Source organism: Nematolebias whitei, chromosome 21, assembly GCF_014905685.2.
Source record: "Nematolebias whitei isolate Nwh7 chromosome 21, NemWhi1, whole genome shotgun sequence".
Classification (NCBI taxonomy): Eukaryota; Metazoa; Chordata; class Actinopteri; order Cyprinodontiformes; family Rivulidae; genus Nematolebias; species Nematolebias whitei.
This window is the reverse complement of record NC_056518.1, coordinates 25,665,320-25,687,069: the sequence shown is the minus strand read 5'-3', so window position 1 is coordinate 25,687,069 and position 21,750 is coordinate 25,665,320. Positions and strand designations below refer to the sequence as shown.

Sequence of the window (21,750 nt, the reverse complement as noted above, 5' to 3'; positions counted from 1 at the left end):
CAGGCAATGCAATTTCTCTAGTTTTTATGAATGTTGTGAAATAAAGCATAACTGCATAAATGATAATTGCAAAACCAGTGTTTTAATTATATTAATACTCAAATGAACATGAGTCATGAAATACTTTAAAAAGGCTGAAACAGTTCAGAGCAAAAAAAAAAAAGCACAAACATAACTAATAATATGCAGGTAGATTATTATAATAAATTAAACGCATTTTATGTTATTACAGCAAACCTATGATGCTGTGTAAAAATGGGTGAGAAATATACAATTTTTGCATTTTATAATTCCCTGCCATTCAAAAACAGAACAAACCAAGAATCAAAGTAAATTATTTAGCAGAGTATGAAGCACACTAAATGTTATCCACAATCGATACCTCTCATTGTTAGTGTCAACTATTTGTCGTTTGTTGTACGTGTTTTTCTACGTGCTGGGGTGACTATGAGGAATTTAGCATGAAGAATCGTTTTCTTTCTCCAGATTGCATATCGCAGAGTCTTTGCAGCAAAGTAAACGTATGAACCAACAACAAATTCGACAGGATAATGAAAAGAGGCACAGAGGGGGCATTTCTCAAACAACAAATTTGTTCTTGGTGGTTGAACCGCTTTTGGTAGCCGTGTCTGCGTGAGACTGGTAGCCGATCGTCATCTTCATCGGAAGCCCCAGTCGCTCCTTGTAAACTCTCCTGTTGACGTGGAAATGACGGCGTAAAAGAGTGCAAACATTTATAATCAATGTGTTTAGGTAGAACCTGCCTCACCCTATGTGTGTTACAGCGTCCCGGTTCTCGTAGTCGGATGTCCAGACGGCTATTTTATCTCCTTTGTTACGAATGTTGACTACAGCTCCGCAGACGTCGTCGCTGTAATCATCGAAGGCCTCTCCGACTAAACACAGGAGCTGTTGAAGGCAAGGACACTGCGAGTCACATTTTCAGACAACGACTGTTCTTTATGATGATGTAGACCGCTGCAGGATTTCTGCTCACCTGCTGTCTGAATCGCTTCATTTTAGACGTGACATGTGTAAACCCGCCAAACTAAAAAGATTCACCTGATTGGTCCAAAGAGGCATAAACAATTAATCTATGAATATATGTAAATAAAGGTTTGATGGTCCTTAGTTTTAAAGGTTTAGCTGATTTTTTTACTTAAGGTACTGGGAGTAGTTATACGCAGTCAGTATCTTACCAGCCAGCAGATGGCAGTCAGACTGATCTCAGCTTGAAAAATGGAGAAATTCTCCAGAGAATTCAAACTAACGGAGAAAGTTTCATATGGGGGGAATTTTACCATCAAAACGCTAACAGCTGAGCTCACCTGGGACCGAACAATTGATTTTATAATATTTTCAAAATTAATTTTGAAGGAAAGAGGCCGGGACGCTCAAAGTGAACTTTACATTTTTTTTGTGGGGGAGAGAAGAGTTCTGTTTACAAAAAGCACAGTTTTGAAACAACTGTGTGTTTCACTATCAGGTGTGGGCGTAAGAATTTTTAAAACATCCACCATGAATGTGTTAATTTTTCATACTCGTATTTTATCTAGACTTCAAATAATCAAAAATTACTAACCATCCTGAATTTGTGCAGCACATACAGATGTTACTTTAAGAAAATCAGGAGAAATTTGACAACCGTTTTGTCCAAAAGTGACAGGAGTGAGAATTTTTCTCTGATTCTCCAAACTGAGATTGTTCTGACTGCTGTCTACTGCAGGTACGATACTGACTGGTCATGATTAACCATGTTAAAACTATTTATTTAAAGTTCTTTTGAAGGACTTTTTACCATCATGCAACACTGTGTCTAGAGCATGTTATCAATTTTAATAAAATTCTCAAAGAGTAGTTGACTTGTGCTTTGCCATCAAGTTCAAAATACAGTAGTCCTTCGCTACTTTGCGGACTCGCTCTATCGCCATTTTTCAAAATAAGCTTGGACATAACTGGCTGATTGATGCATGAGCCGCACGATCGGCATGGAATTTTTTATTCAAAATAATTTATTTTAAATTATTTAGCACCTGCTGCACATTTGTGCAGCCCATACTGCTGCAGCTGATCAGCTGGTCACCGTGCAAAGCGAAGAAGTGGGCGTGGCCAAGAGTGCTTGCAGGTGGCTGAGAGCAGCAGAGACAGAGAGGGAGAAATCATGACATGCTGTGCTCTTTTAGAGCGTTTAGTGTTTAGAAACATTGTTTAGAATATTGCAAGAGTGTGGGAAGGGGTTAAAACACCTTGATATACTACTTACTACTTGTACTACTATTCCTACTTTACAGTTTTTCCACTTATTGTGGGTCTTCAGGATATGGACAGTAAAACAATTAACGTGCATTTTGTAATAAAGAGAGTCATTTCAAAAGTCTTCTCACTGACTGTACAGGAAATGTGTTTCTGCTCAACGACAGAACACAGCTTGCCAAGTGTCTGTGCATCGCAGCCAAGGACCTTACGAGCAGCAAGAGAGCTCACCACGAAACAGTGAAGTTCAGCAGCGACCAACTAAATATTTTCCATTACTTTATATTTGACAGGGCTGTGATTCCTCACCATTAGCTCAACTCACAGTCAAGGCAATAGTATATTGTGTGAGATGTGGACAAAACAGCAACAATAAAAGCATCTGATCGGTGGCTTCCAGCTACAACAGGATGTAATCACCCATTTCTGCAGGCAACAAGTGTGATGACAGAGTGGTGTCTCTAATTATGGCTGCCAGCGAGTAATAAATGTATCCCTTTAGGGAAGGGAGGCGCAGACATGATTAATAATGCACTGGGTTAAAGTAACAGAACAGGCTAAGTTGAACGTACAGTTTCCAGCCAGAAGCGATCCAGTTCTTGTTTTCTCTGCTGTTTGTTAAGTGTGATGAGCCAACGTCCACCACGCTTGTTCCTCTCGTCCTCCCACATGGGCTCTATACCGTCCTGCACAAACAGCTCACGTTAAATTATGTTTAAAACTTCAAACAACCTACAACTAGAGAAATGCTTTTTCCTGTGAAAATGCAGTGTGAATGCTTATTGCTGAAGAACTTGCTGAAAACAGCTGAAATTTGCTAAAAAAAAAGCCGAATTTTAGCTGGAAAGGAAGAACAAGCCTATATTAGCAGATGAAAGTAGAAAGAACACATATTTGCTGAATTATGTTTAAATAAGCAGAAATGAGCACAAAAATTAGGAAATAAGCTAAAAAAAAAGCTGCAATAAACAAATAGCTGAAAAGCAGCTAAAAAGGCAGAAAGAAGAACTACCAGAAGCAAGTGGACGAAGCTGAAATGAACAAAAAAATGTAGAACTTGCTGAAAAGGCTAAAAACAGAATAAAACAGCTAAATAGCAGCTGAAACTATCAGAAACAAGTCGAAAGAAGCATAAGCTGAATTTAGCAGAAAGAAGTTAATTAGGCTGAAAGTAGCAGAAGTTACCACAAAAAACTTGAACTTATATGAAAACAGCTGAAGTTAGCTAAAAAAACGCAAAAAAAATACAAGCTGAAAAGGTAGAGCAAGCTTAAATTAGCAGAAGAAAGCAGAAAGAACATGTTTGCCTGATTATGCTGAAAGAAGAAATGAGCCCCCAAAAATGGAAATTATCAGACAAAAGCTGAAATTAGCAAAAAAATAACAGCTGAAAAGTTGCTAAAAAAAAACAAATCTTAAATTACCAGAAGGAAGTGGAGAGAGAACATTTTGCTGAATCAGGCAGAAAAGAGTTGAAATGTTGAAAAAGCTTAAACTTGCAGAAATAGGCTGCAAGGAGCATAAACTGAAATTAGCAGAAAAAAGTCAGAAGCAGCACAGAAATGTTGTAGTTAGCAGAAAAAAAATCTGAAAGTAGAACAAAACAGCTGAAAAAAATTCCCAGCTGAAATTAGCTGAAAGCTGCAAAAAAGTTTAAATTTGCCGAAGGAAGCTGAAACACAATAAAGTGTGAAAGGAGCAGTAAAAGGTTGTAAACACATCTAAAGATTTGAAGGATGGAAAATGAGCTCAATTCATTTTCTATGAGAAGAAAATAGCAGAAAAGGCTAAATGTTTGAAAAAGCTAAAGTTGCAACAATACCAAAAGTCAAAGCAGGATTGTCCTAAAAGAGCTGAACGTTTTGATGAATGATTTGTTGAAATCGCACAAAAATTGTGAACGAGAAAGATGCTGAAAAACGTACAGAAGACAAATGAATCACAATAGTGAGACATCTCAGCATGGTGTTCCTACTTCTGTATTATTAACATTTAAAAGACAGCAAAAACTCAAACATTTAATATTTATCTTAAATATTGCTGGAACTTGTAAAAATACCAAGCTTCCAGAAAAGTTTTAACCATTCTTCTATTCCGTTTTCCTTTTATTGAACAACTTCTTTTATTACTGCAGACGTGTGAACTGAATTCAGTTGTAGTGAACATTTACTCAAATTTTTTAGCAAGTCTTATGTTTATTTTACCTGAAAATATCTTTAAAAGAGTAGTTTGTCCAACCTACCTTAAAAAGAGAGTAGTCACAGCCAGACAGGAGGTTGCTTGATAATTGGATGTGATTGTAGAGACTGAAACAGAGAGTGCAACAGCATAATTATTAAAACAATATAAGTATTTAAAAAGGCATTTGAGAATATTTCACTCCTTCAGTCAAAGTACTGAAAATCTGATCATTGTTGCTCCTTACGCCCAAAAATCTTCAACTGTGTCAAATTTTGAGATGAGTCGCAGGTTGGCCTGCCATGTTTTGGTCCTGTCATTCTTGAAGAACCACAGAGACCACCTGTTTGGAGCGGAAAAGTATAAATTAGAAACACATGATAAACAAAATCAAATATTTAAAGCTTTGAAGAAGTGACGGGACAATTCAGATACAAACTGCTCCTTAAATCTTTTAATGCTCCAATAAATTGTGATGTTGTGCCGTACAAATTCAACTCTACGTTGTTTTAGAAGTCACGGACGGAAGAATAAGGTAAAGTGTGATTTTATTAATAATAAAATAATTAAATCAGTCAGTGTGTCTGCAGAGTAAACTTCAAACTAGAGAAATTGCATTTACTGTGAAAATGCAGTGTGAATGCTTATTGCTGAACAATTTGCAGAAAAACAGCTGAAATAAGCTAAAAACATGCTAAAATGTAGCTGAAATGGAAAAACAGGCCTGAATTATCAGAAGAAAGCAGAAAGAACACATATTTGCTGAATTACGTTTAAATAAACAGGAATGAGCACAAAAATTAGGAAATTGGTTAAAAAGGGCTAAAATTAGCACAAAAAAACCCAAAAGTAGCTGAAAAGGAAGTGGAAAGAGTTGAAATTAGCTATAAAAAAGTGGAACTAGCTGAAAAAGCTAAAATTAGTATAAAACAGCTAAATAGTACGGTAGCTGAAATGAGTGAAACTAGCAGAACTTATATGAAAGGAGCACAACAAGCTAAAGTTAGCAGAAATTGCCACAAAAAACTTGAATTTATCTGAAAACAGTTCAAATTAGCTAAAAATGCAACAACAAAAGAAAAGGTAGAACAAGCTTAAATTAGCATAATAAAGCAGAAGGAGCACATGTTTGTCCAATTAGGAAGAAAGATGCAGAAATTAGTACAAAAAGTAGAAATTATCTGAAAAAGGCAAAAATTAGAAGAAGAAAAAAAAACAGCTGAAAAGTAGCCAATGACAGCAGAAAGATGCTTAAATTACCAAAGGGAAGTGGAGAGAGCACATTTTTGCTGAATTAGGCTGAAAAAAAGTTGAAATGAGTGCAAAAAATGTGGACTTAGCAGAAAAGATAAGATTAGCATAGAAACAGCTAAATAGTAGCTGAAATTGCAGAAATAAGCTGAAAGGAGCATAACAAGCTGAAATTTGCAGAACAATGTTAGAAGCACAAAACTGTTGGTTAGCAGAAGGAAAGAATCTGAAAGGAGCACAAAACAGCTGAAAAAACCCAGCTGAAATTAGCTGAAAGTAGCTGAAAAAAGTTTAAATTTGCACAAGGAAGCTGAAAGAAGCTGAACCAGAACAAAATGTGAAAGGAGCAGTAAAAGGTTGTAAACTGAGATGAAGATTTGAAGGATGTAAAATGAACTCAATTCATTTTCTATTAGAAAAAAGTGGCAGGAAAGGCTAAATATTTCAAAAAGCTAAAGTTGCACCAATACCAAAAGTCATAGCAGAAAAGAGCTGAAAGATTTGATTTATGATTTGCTGAAATGGCACAAATATTCTGGAATGAGAGTGATGCCGAAAAACGTACAGAAGATAAATGGATCACAATATCTATATTTAAAAAGCCTGTTAGCTTCAAGATACTTTTGGTTTTTCTTCAAACATGATAATGATATGAAGCCATAATCTCAGGGAGTGCATATTTTACAGTCCCTCTGATGAACTTCAGCAGGTTTTTCTTGACCTTCCATTAAAATAAAGACAGCTGCAACCATCACTCTTCAGATAAAAAAAATATGTAAAGACTAAAAAGTAGGATTGTTATTTTTTAATTAACTTGAATACTAGTGCCAGCAAATATATAAACAAATCAAATGTATATTAATAATTGAGTTTGTGTTGGCCATCCTGAACATAATGGTGTTGTGAGAGGCTGCTGAAATGTTCTGGAGTCCAACTTTTCTCTTTGGTGACTGGCTTTTGATGAGTTTAGCTTCTCTATTTGACCCTGTTGGACATAAATATCCTCATGGAATTTAAATATACATAAAATATTCAGTCGTTGCTTATCTGTATTCAGCAAAGGGGGCAGATGGAAGCTATGGATTGAGAAAAACAGTGAACAACCCTGGACAGGTCAGCCAACCAGCTCCACTGTGGGGAAATAAAAAGCAGCAGACTGTCTGCACAAAGAGCACAAACACAGTCGCCTGTGATGAAGCTAGCTGCTAATACCAACAGAAAGAAATCCTTAGTTTACTGTCAATTTTACATAGTGATTTCCTTTTTAGATAACGTATCTTACATATGATTTTATTCAAATGACAAAGTTTAAATGTGAAAAATAAAATAAAAATAACATTAGATTTCAATAATAGACCCTATGTAGAAAAAAACACGACTAAAACACTATATTTTGGCTTCCAACCGTCATAAATAAAGATAAACCCAACAGTTACACGTCAGTAAAAATAAATATTACACACTCATGTCTGAAAACTACTGTTCAGAATTATTTGTTTCTGACTGCATTTAGTTTTCCTCTAAACCAGTGGTTCCCAACCATGGTCCTTGAGGAACTCCATCCTGCATATTTTAGTTGTTTCCCTGCTCCTACACAGCCGATTCAGTGATTTAATTACTTCATCAAGTTCTGCAGAAGCCTGTAAATCACCCGTTTATTAAAAGCAGGTGTGTCGGAGCAGAGAAACAACTAAAACATGCAGGATGGTGTTCCTCAAGGACCAGGGTTGGGAACCCCTGCATTCAGCAAGAGAACTTACAGAGTTATCAACTGAAAAGTTAACTTGCAGATAATATTCAGCAGCTGGAGATGGTTTTATTTAAGCATAGCTCTTCTTTTATTATCTCTCCGCATATTCACTTTCCTCATTTTTAAACATACAGAGCGCAATATGCTGTCACGGTCAGGCTGAAACTAAGTGGAAACGCAGCCGAAATCCAAAGAAAAACGCTGAAAGGCCTCAAAAAGCCCAGAGAACTGTTAAGATAAAAAGATAAGATAAAAAACAGAAAAGATTAGTGGACAAAGCTTAGTTGAAATGAGGACTGATTGGAAACTTTTACACAGTGAGCTCCGTGCTGACACTGAACACGTGACCCCGCTGGTGACCTTTGGACTTGTGACATCAGTGGGATAAATTTAAACTTGTGTCTTTATTCCTACACTAATCAAATGTCAGCATTGATTTGCAGAACCCGACCTGTTCTGAAGTGGGTGTTTGATGTAGGCCTCCGGGCTCACAACTTCCTGTCCGCTCTCCTCAACCTCAGCCTCAACCTCAGCCTCAGCCTCAGCTTCAGCTTCAGCTTCATCTTCATCACGATGGGATGGACTCGGGTTGGTTTCCTGAACAGCAGACAACCAGAGAGAACGATACACATCAATCTCAAAGAAATCATGACGAGTTTTGATTTAGTCAACATTGATTCATGTATTTCAAGGTACGCTCTGCCATGTCATAAAGACAACTCCAAAATTAACTACCACAAGTGGGGTTTTTTTCACCCACAGAAACAGCCGAAGCGACTGAAAATAAGTCAACGATGGCGGCATCCATGAAAGACCCGTTTGGGATGGAGAAATCCTGCATTTTAATGTATTTCTACGCATTTACACTCAGATTTATTAAGCGTGCCGACAAAATTGCTTTGTTTACATCGAGTGCAGACCCGCATTTCAGGCTTGGGCATCAATTTTTCTGGGAAACTTCTGGAGCAAACATTCTCAAACTGCACCATTCGATGAAGGTAATTAAGAGAAACTCTTATTTATGCTTGATTTGAAAAAATTTGCAATGAGTATCTTTAAAGTTTTTATATTTAACCCCCAATATCTTTTCTAGTGAATCTAACCCAGTTGAAACTGACAGAAAACGGTCGTAGAAAAATATCTGAAGCTAGGTTTATATGGAAAAGTAGTATTTTAACTTGTGTAATATTTAACAAATGAACTTTTGGGGTGGAAGACAAGCTAGCTGCAGCGTTGGAAAGGTCAGCACGGACCAGTACTGACCAGTACCAATGGTCCAACTCGATTTAGAAAACTACCCAATATCCCACCAACAGTTTGACAGTTTTCAATCAATACACACGTGATGAAAAATCCACTTCACTAATAAGCTCCTCCACTACATAACTAAAGCTGAAGTTGCTCATTCTGAAAGGCTCAAACGTGGCTAAAGTGAACAGCACGTCGGTCAGTTGAAAGTTTAGAGATCTTCACATTCCTCTTTTTACGCCAATGGGGTCGTGGCACGGAGAAGACGTTTAAAACTACTCAGAACCTCGTTTCTGATCCAAACAACCCCCTGATACTGACAGAAGAGTCGTCTTAAAAGTCGCGTATAAACTTTAAATGACGTTTCGACCCCCAAATGAAACGAAAAACCCCTCCATATGTTTTGAAACGTTCCTTTTTAGAGAGCACTCACCGGTTCGGCGGTCGCCATCTTACAAGTCTGCGTTAGGAAAGTTTCTGGTGATTGGACGGAACGGAGTCACGTGACGGATTTGAAGCAGGGCGTTGTAACATATAATCTAAGTACAATCTCGTCTTTAAAACTTTAAAGATATTCGTTGGAAAGTATGAATTAAAAGGTTATCCTGAACTATATCGAGTAGTTCAGTTTGAAAGATTTTATCAGTAGTTTTCAAGAAATATTGAGACATTTTTTTTAGTGCTAGTCAGCCCTCAATGAAAATAGAACAAGTACATATTTGTAAATTTCTTCTAGACATGTAAATTTAATGTTTCAGCCTAATATATATTTTTATCGGTGTACTTTGATCAGCATATTAAAGTTTTAGTACAGAGCAATGCATAAAAATGGTCATTCTTCTCCAAACCAACAGCTTTTCTAATGTCGTTGCTGTTTTTGGCCTATTTTTAAATCACTTCGGGTGTTTCAGCAGATGACCAAACACGTCATGTCATTTAGTTTGCTTCCAAATTTTTTATTTAAGGACACGTTATCCATCAATTGGGTGGGGGAAAAAACCCAACAATAATAAATGTCTTGTCTTATTGTTAGAGATAAATATGGTAGGACTTATGGATGCACAATATTATCAGCCTGGTATCGGTGTCAGACGATATTAGCGATAAAGTTAATTTTGGACATCGGCCATTCCATCAAAATAATTGATATAAAAAGGCGCTGTTTTTCTATGACAACCCAGTGACAAGGATGCCTGCAGCGCCAGCACAACGTTATTCAATATACTTTATTGATCTCCCAAGGGGGAAATTTCATATGATGTTATGACGTCACACATGTCGTTGAGTTTAGATTTGTGAAAATTTACAAATTTGCACTGTTCGAGTGTTGTCATTGTGTTAGAGTAAATGTCATGAATAAATTGGACAATAAACATAATCCAAGTCGAAGTGTTACATCACTTTCAGCCCCCTTTTGGGTATCTGGTTTTGGTAGCAGGCCAAATTGACCAAGGCCATGCAGAATAATGTAGTATTTAATTCCACAGCAGAGAAAGATATGAAGTCTCTGTAAGTAGATCTAGGAAAAATATCGGTATTGGTATCGGTTATCGACCAAATAAATTTTAACATATTGGCATATTGGATATTGGCCAAAAGTCCAATAATTTGCATCATGGTTTGATGGAAAATGTAATGGTTTTGTTCCTGTAACTTTTTAACAGGGTGGTAATCTTTGAAACTGATAACCGGTCCATTTGTAATGGGAGGCAGGCATACGAGACCCTGGGCAAGCTGATTTCTGGTGTCAAAATCATATTCAGAATGGGTACAAATTCCTCCCATATATAGTTTGTACATATCACCCGTTTGTGAATTAAGTTTTGCAATTGTAAAATAAAATGGCTGAAAACTTCTGCTTTGAACATGTGTAGATAGCAATGTGTGCGTGTAAAAAAAGATTTGCATTTGTAAAAAATAATTACACAATTTACAAAATAAATTTTGTTAAGGTCTGTTTACAGATACAAGGCAAAAAAAAAAAAAAGACACTACATATAAAATTCTGAGGTGAGTTATCTAACTTGCATGAGCTTCAACTTGCAAGGAAGAATTGTGACAAGATGTTTCTTCCTCTCAGCTGATTGGTCAATATGTCAATTACAAATTTAACAAACCAATCAGAGAACAGATGGGTTTGGCTGTCGGGTGGTAGTTAACTGAGCTTTTACACGCAAGCTAGGGAACTTGAGCGCTTAGTTTTAGATTAGTTTTTTTTTGTAAACAGACCTTAACAACACCTGGACCTGTCGTTCTATGTTTTTTTCTCCTTCCCGTCTTCTCAAACCCCGGCCAGTCAAAGCATATGGCTGCTCGTCCCTGCTTCTGCTGGAGGTTTCTTCCTGTTCAAAGGGAGTTTTTCCTTTCCACTGTGGCCTTTGTGCTTGCTCAGGATGGGAGACTGCAACCAAGTGCAGATTCAACACAATCTGCTATAAATAACTTTTACTAGTTGGCTTTTTAAATGTACGTGAATGTTTCTGTTCAGTACCTTGAGATGACTTCAGCTAAATAAACTGAATTGAACAATAAAACGTGTAGTTATTTTTTTACAAATCTTTTTCCAAACACTCCTTTACATGTGCTTAAAGCAGAAATTCTCATTTTATTTTACACGGTTACAAAACTTGATTCACAACTACGCAGCCTGATTTGCAAGCACAATATATATATAGAATTTGTATACAAATATCTAAATTCAAACTTTACATGCAAGTTTTTATAATTCTTTTTATGATGTCAGTTAGTGGATGAATGCCACGTATGTAAAAATATTCTGGATAGAACAACTCGTATTTTGAACTGCTGAAATTGTTTGTGGATGCCAGAGTATAAAAGCTAGTTTTTCTATTATATGATAAGCCGGCCTGCCCTACAGGACTCTCTGCTGGTGGGTCCCTCCACTCCTCCTACAGATCGCGGCATGGCGAGCACGGAGGCCAGGAGGGAGTGTGAAACAGACGGCTGCAGCAGGGACGCCAAACTTCAGTGTCCTACCTGTATCAAGCTCGGTATTCAAGGCTCGTATTTCTGTTCACAGGTAATGCAGCTTTTTTTTTTTCTTTAACCATTTTTTCCCGGTTAAAACAAAGTGAACAGCAGCCACACCGGGGCCCTCTCTCTGTCACAGGCTGCTAGCTGTCATGCTACAAACGTGATACTAAGGAGCCTGTAAACCGTTTATAACCTCCTTGGGAAAAGTTGATGAATATATTTTAGTTGTTTAATGATATACAGGCTTCCGAAGATAAGAAAAAAACACAAGTGAATTGTGATTGGGACATATCTCTGTAACAGAAATAAGCCAAGGCCGAGAAAAAACGTTTAGCTAGCTTACTAGTCTGAGTAGTTTAAACCTGATCATAATTGAAGTGTTTGTGGTGAAACAGTGTCGGGGTGAATTGTGAATTAAACAAGTTAGTGTGGAAAACGTGTATTGTTATTTAGCAGACTAGATGGTGATGAACTGAGGTGGAAAGTGATCATTTGATGATTCCCACTGGTGTCTTAGTGTTGCAGAGACCTGATTCCTCCCTGAAAGCCACACATTTAAAGTTAGACTGCTTATTAAACAGTTTTAAATGTACTTAAATATTACAATTCCCTTAAAAATCCTGATAATATCTGCAGTTTAGAGTGCAGATCTGAGCCAGTTTTTTATTTCATTATTATTATTATTTTTATCACGTTAGTAGTTTGGATTAAAAGTTTGCCTGTTTTTTTTTTATTGTCAGACACTAAATTGTTCTACAACAAGATTAAAAAAAAAAAAAAAGTCAGAGCTTTAGTAATAGCTGGACTGAGTGTTAACTTTGCTCCGGTGTCTGATTTCAGAAATGAAAACTGCTGTGATTGCAGTTCAGTCAGTGCAAGCTTTGACTCTTAAGTTGGGTGTTTCATTGAGGCACAGATTTCCTGACCATACATCTAACTGTTTCTTATTAAAGCTGCACGCTTTGGAGCGTCATTTAACATGTATTCATAGTGCCAATCATTTCCCTTTGCAGGAATGTTTTAAAGGAAGCTGGGCGTCCCACAAGTTGCTACACAAAAAAGCAAGTAAGTATCACTTAAACACTGTTTTGTCCTTCCACATTAATGTGAACAAGTATCATATGAGAGGTTGAGTGTATATAATGTTGTATTCTTTGTAGAGGAAGACCAGCACCAGAATGAATCTAAGAACTGTGTGGAAAAGGAGGTCAATACAGACCCATGGCCGGGTTATCGCTACACAGGAAAACTACACCCTTACTACCCACTTGTGAGTTTTTTTGTTTTCTTACAGCTACATGTATTTCAGCAAAAGTAATAGCTACCTAAAATCCAGAACTAGGTTAATAATCATCCATTGTAGGGATGCACAATGTTATTGGCATGGTATCAGTATCGGCCAATATCAGCGATAAAGTTAAATATCGGATATCGGCCATTCCATCAAAATAACTCACTGATATAAAAGGCTTTTGTTTTAAGTTAATTCTTAGTGTAAGACACTGTCATGTTTATCTATTAATGCACTACTACTTATGCGCTTTTCACTTGTCGCTTGTGAACAGGTTGAGTTTAGATTTGTGAAAATTTACAGGTTTTCACTGTTCAAGTGTTGTCACTGTGTTCGAGAGAGTAAATGTCATGAATACATTTGACATTAAAACATAATCCAAGTTTAGGTGTTACATAATTTTCAGCCCCATCTGCATTTGGTAGCAGGCCAAATTGACAGACAACATGCAGAATAATGTATTTTAATTCCACAGCAGAGAAAGATGTGTAGTCTCTGAAAATAGGTCTAGGGGGGAAAAATATCTATTAGTATCTCTTATCAGCCAAATAAGTTTTAACATATTGGCATATCGGACATCAGCCAAAAATCCAATATCGTGCATCCCTAATCCAGTGTTTGTTACAGTGGGTTTGTGTGAATGTGCTACAGTAATTGTGTGACTTGTTGCACGGCTGTGATGTAACATGTCTTCTTGACCGCTCGTTTAGACTCCCTTGCGGCCTGTCCCAGGTAACATCCAAAGACCTGACTACGCTGATCATCCTAGAGGTAAAAACAAACACTCTCTTCTCACATAAGTTTTTTTTTTTAGTTTAAAAAGCACAATTATTGTTTTAAACCTATTCCTGCCAAGGAAAAATCGACACTACAATGTATTTTTTCCCAAGTACGTTTAATTAATAACTTGTCTCCCTTTACTAAAACATGCCCAAGAAGGATTTAAAATCCTTTATTGTTTCTATTTTTAAAAGTATTAAAAAGCCTTCAAACTAATACACAAAGTGTATAGATTTTTTTTTTTACCAGTTTCAAAGAAGATGTATGTATTAAGTGGATGAAAATAACCGTTGTAGATCCTTTCTGGGTTCATTTTGGGTTGATTTGGCACATGGTAGTCACAGGACTGATTTGCTTCTTTGCCTGTTCCGTCTATCACTCAGATTGAAGGAATGCCCAAAGAAAGGTCATCAACATTTTGTGGATCTCCATCTCAATTTTCCTCTAATTTGGACCAAAACTATTTTATTTACTGCCTACTAGTTTGTATCGTCATCCATCGGTGGCTCTGCTCAACGTTTTAATGGAAAAAAAGTTCATTTTTGTATTTTCTTTCCCAGGCTTTCAAAGGATTACGTCACTAATTCATAAAACATTTACATTTTTAATTTATTCTGTTTTCTTTATGTACATGGATCAGTGGGTTTTACAGTATGTCAGCCTAAATGCATGATCAAAATAAAACGGGTTAAATTATGCCTTTCCCCTTTGATTATTTAAGTAGGGCTGGGCGATGTATCGAATATACTCGATGTATCGAATATACTCGATGCACCGAATATACTCGATGTACCGTATATACTCGATGTACCAAATATACTCGATGTACCGAATATACTCGATGTACCGAATATACTCGATGTACCGAATATACTCGATGTACCGAATATACTCGATGTACCGAATATACTCGATGTACCGAATATACTCGATGTATCGAATATACTCGATGTATCGCTAGTTTTTCAATTTATGATGGTTAAAATGGCTCTATCGCAACACTCGAGTATTATTAGACTTAAATCCTTGTAGTTCTTTTTCCAACTTCACGCGCCCCCCCCCCTCCCTCACTGAATACTAACGCAGCCCCTCACGTGCTGCTTCACACACGCTTACTAACATGAAAGCGGCACAGCTGCAGATTATTATTATTTAACATATGTAAATAAATGTCTTAAAAAACAAACTTTTTAATATATGTAAATATTTTTTAGGTATTTATTTAGTACAGTTACAGCTGTTTGTTAATAAATGTGCCTGTGTAACATTTGTGACAAAGCTTTGACTCAGAAATATTTTTTATTACTTTATGGAAATAAAAAATATCGATGCATATCGTATATTGCAATTTATCTTTAAAATATCTAGATTAATTTTGGTGCGTATCGCTCAGCCTTAATATTAAGCTTTATTGTCATCGTGGGATCTCTGCTGGAAACGCCTTGTTTTGTCCTTCGTCCATCTTCATAATTTTAAAATAATATTTAAAACAAAACTAATTCTAGTCAGTAGCTAATTTCAGGCAAAGATCACAGGAACTGGTGCAGCAATGCCCTGAATAAAGAAGACAATGGGGTTTTAATCATTTAGGCATGTAAATGCTTATAGGCAATGTTAAAAAGCCCGTTTATTTAAAAATATATTTTACTATACACACAACTACAATACTCTTTTTGGTTATTTTAACACAGTTTTTAAAGCTCATATTTGAAACTTGAACCCATTTGCCTTGTTACATCTCTCTGCCCACCTTTGGTGATGAATACATAACGGGGAACAAAAATCTTGCTGACAGGTCAGCTTCCACAGCCGTCCTGTCCTATCGAAGCGATTTTAGCTTTATGCTGTTGGGAGGAGGGGGGGGGGGGTGTAGTCCTTCAGCGTGCAGCCATAGCAACCTCTGCATCCTTGTCATTTGACTGCATAGATCCATACTCGGGTAGTCATGGTTACAGACTCCTTTCATTCTCCTGTGATTCCAGCTCAGGGAGTGAAGCTCAGTTGTTGCAGATTAATGTTTCCCAACACTGCCCTGCTGAGATTAAATAAGATCTGCAGCAGCTCTAACCCAAACGAAAAGTCTCGTAAGGCTAATTTAAAGATGGGCTTTCTGATTTGTGTATCGTTCCTTTTCTGAGCACAAAGTGTAAGTTCAGTTGATTGTTGTGCTCATTTTGTGGCTCTCCGGGTCTAAATGGACGGCTTTATTCAACTTGTACACAAGTCTGTCTTGGGTTTGTGTTGCTAAGCAACTGTCCATGTCCAACCAGCTATCATCTTGCTGGATGATGGAGTTAATAAATTATAAACGAGTGAATTAATGACGACACCAGCTTGAATCAATGTTTTAGGCATTAACTTATCAGTCAAGGACCAATCTTTCATTCACAGTGAAGGCTCAGTATCTTTTCTCTGTTTGCTCTGAGCTTCTCTTGTTCTCCGTAGAACAGTAACGTTCCTGCGCTGTTCTACTGACTCGGCTGCGTGAGTGTCATTAAAGCCGTCCTCTGCTCAGGTGCTGAAGCTGTAGTGTAGTCTCCACACGAGCAGCTAGTTATTCATAGCACCACAACACCGCAAGGCTGCTTTTATGCTTCTTATGTTTAGAATTCAAGTCACTGTCAAAACAGAAGAGGTGTACGCCGTGTGAGCACTTTGTTAGGAGCAACTGTGTCAGAGGGTGCAGTTTCATGAGCTCTACTTTATTATTTTTTCAGATTTAGTTGAAAAAGGAGATAAATCTCCCGCTTGAAATTACAGAGTTTGTAATGGATGGTTTAAAAAAACAAAACAAAACTTAAACATGCACTCTCTTAACAAATGATGATTGGCTGAGCTCATTTTCAGTTTTTAAGTATTTTGGCTTTGCTGCATGGAGGTGTCATCCAGGGTGTGACATATGGAATAAACTGTTAGATCAATATTAAAACTGAAACTAGAAATGAGGTGTTTTATGGAGAAAAAAATATGACAAATTAAGAAGGAAAAGTCACAAACTAAAGATCTTTTTTCTGGTTTTGTTTGCAGGAGAAAAAGTAAATTGTAATAAACCAAAAACAAACTTGGCACTCTAGGACGGGGGTTCCCAACCCTGGTCCTTGAGGAACACCTTCCTTGTCTCGCTGCTCTGACACACCTGGTTTTAATTAATTGGTGATTAACAGGCTTCTGCAGAACATGAGGAAGATATTAAATCACTGAATCAGGTGTGGTGGAGCAGGGAAACAAGTAAAACATGCAGGATGGTGTTCCTCAAGGATCAGGGTTGGGAACCACTGCTCTGGGATAAGTGAAAATGTAAATTAGCCATTTTGATTTTAGTGCAAAAGTGCAGAGTCACTTGTGAACCATTTTAGGAGGTTTTCATTGAAAAAAGAACCTGAAAATTAGGGGTTTAATGGGACACATATTTGTTCCGAACTGGGTCCAGTGCACAAAATCAAATAAGCACTTTGATCACAGGATAACACTAGACATGCATTCAAAACAAAAAGCATTTGCTAACTGCTACAGCAGAAAAGCAGTAGAGGAGTAAGCAATCTAAAGCAGGGGTTGTCCAAACCTGGTCCTGGAGGGCCACCATGTTGCACGTTTTACTTGTTTCCATGCTCCAGCACACCTGGATCAATGGTTAAATTCCCTCTTCATGTTCTGCAGAAGCATCCTAATTACCCAGTAATTCAAATCAGGTGTGCTGGAGCAGAGAAACATCTAAAACATGCAGGATGGTCTCTCCCCCCCCCCCCCCCCCCCCCCCCCCCCAAGGACCAGGATTGGACACCCCTGGAAAGCATCAAGAGGTGGATGTATGGAGAGCCAAAAGGGTCATAATTCACACTTAAAATGCGCCCCGGTGTCTAATGAACACGGTTAAATACATCTGCAGATGTTTAATAAGCACCAACTGTGTATGACCAGCACATTAGAGACTGAGAGGCTCAGAGTGATTACGATTTCATCTGGTTTGTATTTTCACACTGGGAGATGTTTTGTTCAGTAATGCCTTTTTGTTTTGCATCAAGTTTAGGTCAAATTAAGTGAAACCTCCTTTTTACACCATTCTCTTGAATAAACTCAATGTCTTTCAGGATTTGGAGTTTATATATTTTGACATGTGGTCTGTAGAACAATGTTTACAGTATGAATATTTTTAACTAATAGATGCCAAATCTCACTTTTCTATAAATAAACTACCGTAATTTCCGGACTATAAGCCACTACTTTTTTTTCCCACATGCTTTGATCACAGCACCTTATACAACACTGCAGCTAATTTATGATTTTTTTGTTTTGTTTACCTCCTGTGCATTGCATAGGAGGAAGAAGCTTAGTCCTGGTAGGCTATTGCTTTATTTTTTTATTTTTATTTTTTAACAAGCCATGTTACAGGCACTGTCCAGGCAAAAAAAATACTATACATATTTTTGTATTTTACCAGTACATATTTACTTTAATGTTTAAAAAATTTTTCTGTCTAAATATCTCATGTTACAAGGTGGACACCTGCGGCTTGTATACAAGTGCAGCCTATTTATTATTATTATTATTATTATTATTATTATTATTTTAAGTGGGTGTGGCTTATATTCAGGCGCGCTCAATAGTCTGGAAATTACTGTACCTTAAAAACACGTACCAAATAAGAGTGGTTTGTTTTGTCTCTGCTCTAAAAAGGAGTTATTGTCTGTTTAAAAATAATTAACAGATCATTATTTAATTTTCTTGTACCAAACCCATACCGAACTGTGACCCCTTAAACAAAAGGTACGCACCACCTGATTTATTTATTGTTGATTTATACGTACCGTGACACCCCTATCTTCAACATCAAACATCTTTCACCCTCTCTGATGTTTCAAGAAACACGTTTGTGTCTAAAAATAAAGAGAACATGTTTAAAGTTTTATTACGGTGAGGTCGCACCAAAGTTAAACCAATCCATGGCTTTTTAGGAGTAGATTTGGCTTTTGCTGTAGAGATTATTAATCTCCCCACCCCCACACCAAAGTGTCTGTTTTTTCTTTGCCCTTAAACTTGTGAATAAATTGTGTACTGTCTGACCTGTTGAAGCTTCCAGGAGGTAAACACCATAGAAGGTAAAACCCTGCTGGACAATAGAAACACGATTCACACTTATCTGTTTGTATTCATTAAAACTGTACCAACTAGAGCCTAGCTGCAGAAGTAGTGAGAATAATAATAATGTTTGGTACTTGTTGAGTCGCACATGATTTATCCAGCCATCATTTGTGATGGAAAACACAATCAGTGTGACAAATTTAAATCCAGCTGTGTGGCAGTGCGCTTGGAAATAGACTGGCAGCAGCTGCTTTTTTCAAGGTCTTAGCTGAAAGAGCTCATCAGCGTCGCCTCGTATTGACGTGTGATTGATGCCAGTCGTCTGCCCTGGTTTCCTGCCCACAGGGATGTCTGAGTCCGAGCAGTTCTTGAAGGGAACGTCGCAGATCAAAATCCTGTCTCCTGAGGACATCGAAGGGATGAGGGTGGTGTGCAAGGTGAAATAAAATGGACTCGCTCTGACTCCGTCGTGCGACTCTTTTGTAGCAGTTTGTTGTTGACGCACGTTTGTTTGCAGCTGGCGCGAGAAGTCCTGGACATCGCAGCCTTGATGGTGAAACCGGGGGTCACGACAGAAGAGATCGACCACGCTGTGCATCTGGTATTCATGCACACACTTAAACATTTTATGCAAGCACGATTTGCATTTATTTCCTGAACGTTGTGGAGATGAAGGCAAAACCTTTGAGACATGACTGTGAAAGTGACCATTCTAGAGGGTCAATATCAAAAACTGAATCAGACCTCCAAGATACGATATAGAAAGATAAAAAACATTTGACAGAATCGTGTGCCGTACATATCATGTTAAAATATGAGGGTCAGTCCATCTGTGCGTTGAACATGATAACTTGGAAAAATAAGCGAGGTGCCGACTTTAATTTTGGTGTGTGGCAACATCGACTTATTGGGCGGTGTGATGTGTACGGCGGAAAATACGGTAATCAATGGTGGCAAAGGCCACCACTGGTCACCCTCTGGCTCCTCCATTGCACCTGGTGATGGTTCAAATTGTTCCTCCAACAAAGCAGACGTCTCTTCTTCTACATAGTGTAATTTCTTTCCACTTGAATATCTTTCACCAAAAACATTAAGGTTTACTTGCATTCCCTGTTCAATTCCAGTCCAGAAGAAAAACATTTGTCTTGAAAATTACAAACATGGACTATTGAAATCAGGGGGACATCAGTGTACCGTTTGTTTAATTTAGCAAATGAAGTCGAAAAGTCAAAAGAAAAATTTGAACTAAAACATTCTAATAAATAGGACTTTGGAAAATCTCTACAACTTACAAAAGGCATGTTTGAATTGTTATGGTTTCCAGATGTTAATTATGTGTCCTGTATTTTACATTCATAATCTGAGGTGTTTAATGGATTGTAGTTTAATAAGGTGCAGTCCCATCAGGAGACTTACATTTATTGCAGCTTCTGTCAGCATCAGCTGTTTGGTCGTTGTTACATGTAGGCCTATTAGCTGGTTAAAATAAGATGGCTCCCATGGGAGCAGTAGCTGTTAGTATCAACATGTTCAGTCTCAGAGCAGCTACTGTAAAGGTTAATGCTCATTTCTGTCAACAGTTTAATATCTGTGGAAAGCAGACTATAAATCATGTAAGTTCTAGGTGCTTTTATATAAACAGATCTCTCAAGCATTACTTTAACTTGAGCTACGTTTTTTTATAATCTTGACTTTAATACAGACGATCAGTCACATCTGGCTGCAGGGTGCTCGGACAGATGTTAAATCAGAGCCCTCAGTGTTTGTGTCCATCAGGCAGGACAGAAGGATGTGACATCTTTATTATAACCATCTTATTCTTTCTGTTCAGGCCTGCATAGCAAGAAATTGCTACCCCTCTCCTCTTAACTACTACAACTTTCCCAAATCCTGCTGCACGTCTGTCAATGAAGTCATCTGCCATGGCATCCCAGACAGGAGACCGCTGCAGGAGGACGATATCCTCAACGGTGTGCTCACTGCAACAAACACCTACTTTACACACATTTAATTTTGATCCCTTTTTTTAATAAAAGCCCAGTTTTTAAACAGCTTAAGTTCCCAAATAATAAAATGTTTTAATTGGAGTGGGAGTAAACAATTTGTGTCTCATGATGAATGATGCAGCAGCATCCTGAGTCGGTGTCAGCAGGAGTTTGGCCAATTTTAGCCTCTTTATGAACGCTTCTGCTCAGGCGACGTCTTCCGTCCGCCGCTCCCCTCAGAGCGTCTGATGGAGCACTTTTCAGCAGCTCATCTCTCGCTGCGTGCTCTGACAAGACAAATGGTTCCATTAAAATTTTCCAGTGGGGCTCTGCCACTCAAATTTGCCCTTCTCTTTATTTATCTTTAAGTGGTGAAAGTCCCAGTTTGCATTTTTGTTTTCTAATGGTTGTCCTGCCACCAGCTGTTGTTGAACTGAAGAAAGTTTTGCTCCACAAGTTTGTCCTTTTTGTGTTTTTGTTTTCATCTAACTCTGAGTTTGACATATTCATCTTCCCTTGTTTACGCAGTGGACATCACTGTCTACCACAACGGTTTCCATGGTGACCTCAACGAAACCTTCTTTGTCGGAGAGGTGGACGAAGGAGCAAAGAAGCTGGTTCAGACTACGTATGAATGCCTTATGCAAGCCATCGACTCTGGTGGGCACATTTTCTTTGATTTGTTTCCTTTCTGATTGTAAATATGTTTTTTGTTTTTTTTTCTCTGCAATTATCAGTGTCACCAAAAAACTGAAACATGACATAAGATTTGTTGCTCATGCTGTTTCCCAACAGATGCAACCTTCTCACATGTTTGGAGCATTTCTTGATAAAATAACAAATGACCAAATGACTTCGTTTATGTAACATGTATACTTTTATTTTACATTTAATTATTATTATTATTATTATTATTATTATTATTATTATTATTATTATTA

General features: G+C 37.5%; 2 protein-coding genes across 2 annotated transcripts in view; one reads left to right on the top strand and one right to left on the bottom strand.

The window, feature by feature from the left end:
* Nucleotides 1–260: 260 nt before the first annotated feature.
* On the bottom strand, nt 261–9,167 carry eif4eb (eukaryotic translation initiation factor 4eb). The gene is made up of 7 exons (XM_037695238.1): nt 9,114–9,167; nt 7,884–8,029; nt 4,679–4,774; nt 4,496–4,559; nt 2,826–2,939; nt 770–909; nt 261–694 (listed from the first exon to the last, which is right to left on the bottom strand). Exons 1-7 carry the CDS (start codon nt 9,129–9,131, stop codon nt 580–582), a joined length of 693 nt encoding a protein of 230 aa, XP_037551166.1. The 5' UTR covers nt 9,132–9,167; the 3' UTR covers nt 261–579.
* Nucleotides 9,168–11,563: 2,396 nt separating this feature from the next.
* Nucleotides 11,564–21,750, top strand: part of metap1 (methionyl aminopeptidase 1) — a 17,464-nt gene continuing 7,277 nt past the window's right edge. The window contains exons 1-8 of the mRNA XM_037695139.1: nt 11,564–11,720; nt 12,688–12,739; nt 12,835–12,944; nt 13,676–13,736; nt 19,170–19,261; nt 19,342–19,425; nt 20,656–20,794; nt 21,338–21,469. Of these exons, the coding sequence (XP_037551067.1) occupies nt 11,604–11,720; nt 12,688–12,739; nt 12,835–12,944; nt 13,676–13,736; nt 19,170–19,261; nt 19,342–19,425; nt 20,656–20,794; nt 21,338–21,469 (787 nt within the window). The 5' untranslated portion in view covers nt 11,564–11,603. The remainder of the gene's footprint in view (nt 11,721–12,687; nt 12,740–12,834; nt 12,945–13,675; nt 13,737–19,169; nt 19,262–19,341; nt 19,426–20,655; nt 20,795–21,337; nt 21,470–21,750) is intronic.

Excerpts from the sequence above, each read along its gene's own strand:
- eif4eb (XM_037695238.1), bottom strand. Across the intron at positions 4,560-4,678 it reads ACAGTTGAAGATTTTTGGGC|TCTCTACAATCACATCCAAT; the intron begins GTAAGGAGCAAC and ends TCTCTGTTTCAG. Across the intron at positions 2,940-4,495 it reads GTGACTACTCTCTTTTTAAG|GACGGTATAGAGCCCATGTG; the intron begins GTAGGTTGGACA and ends CTGTTTGTGCAG.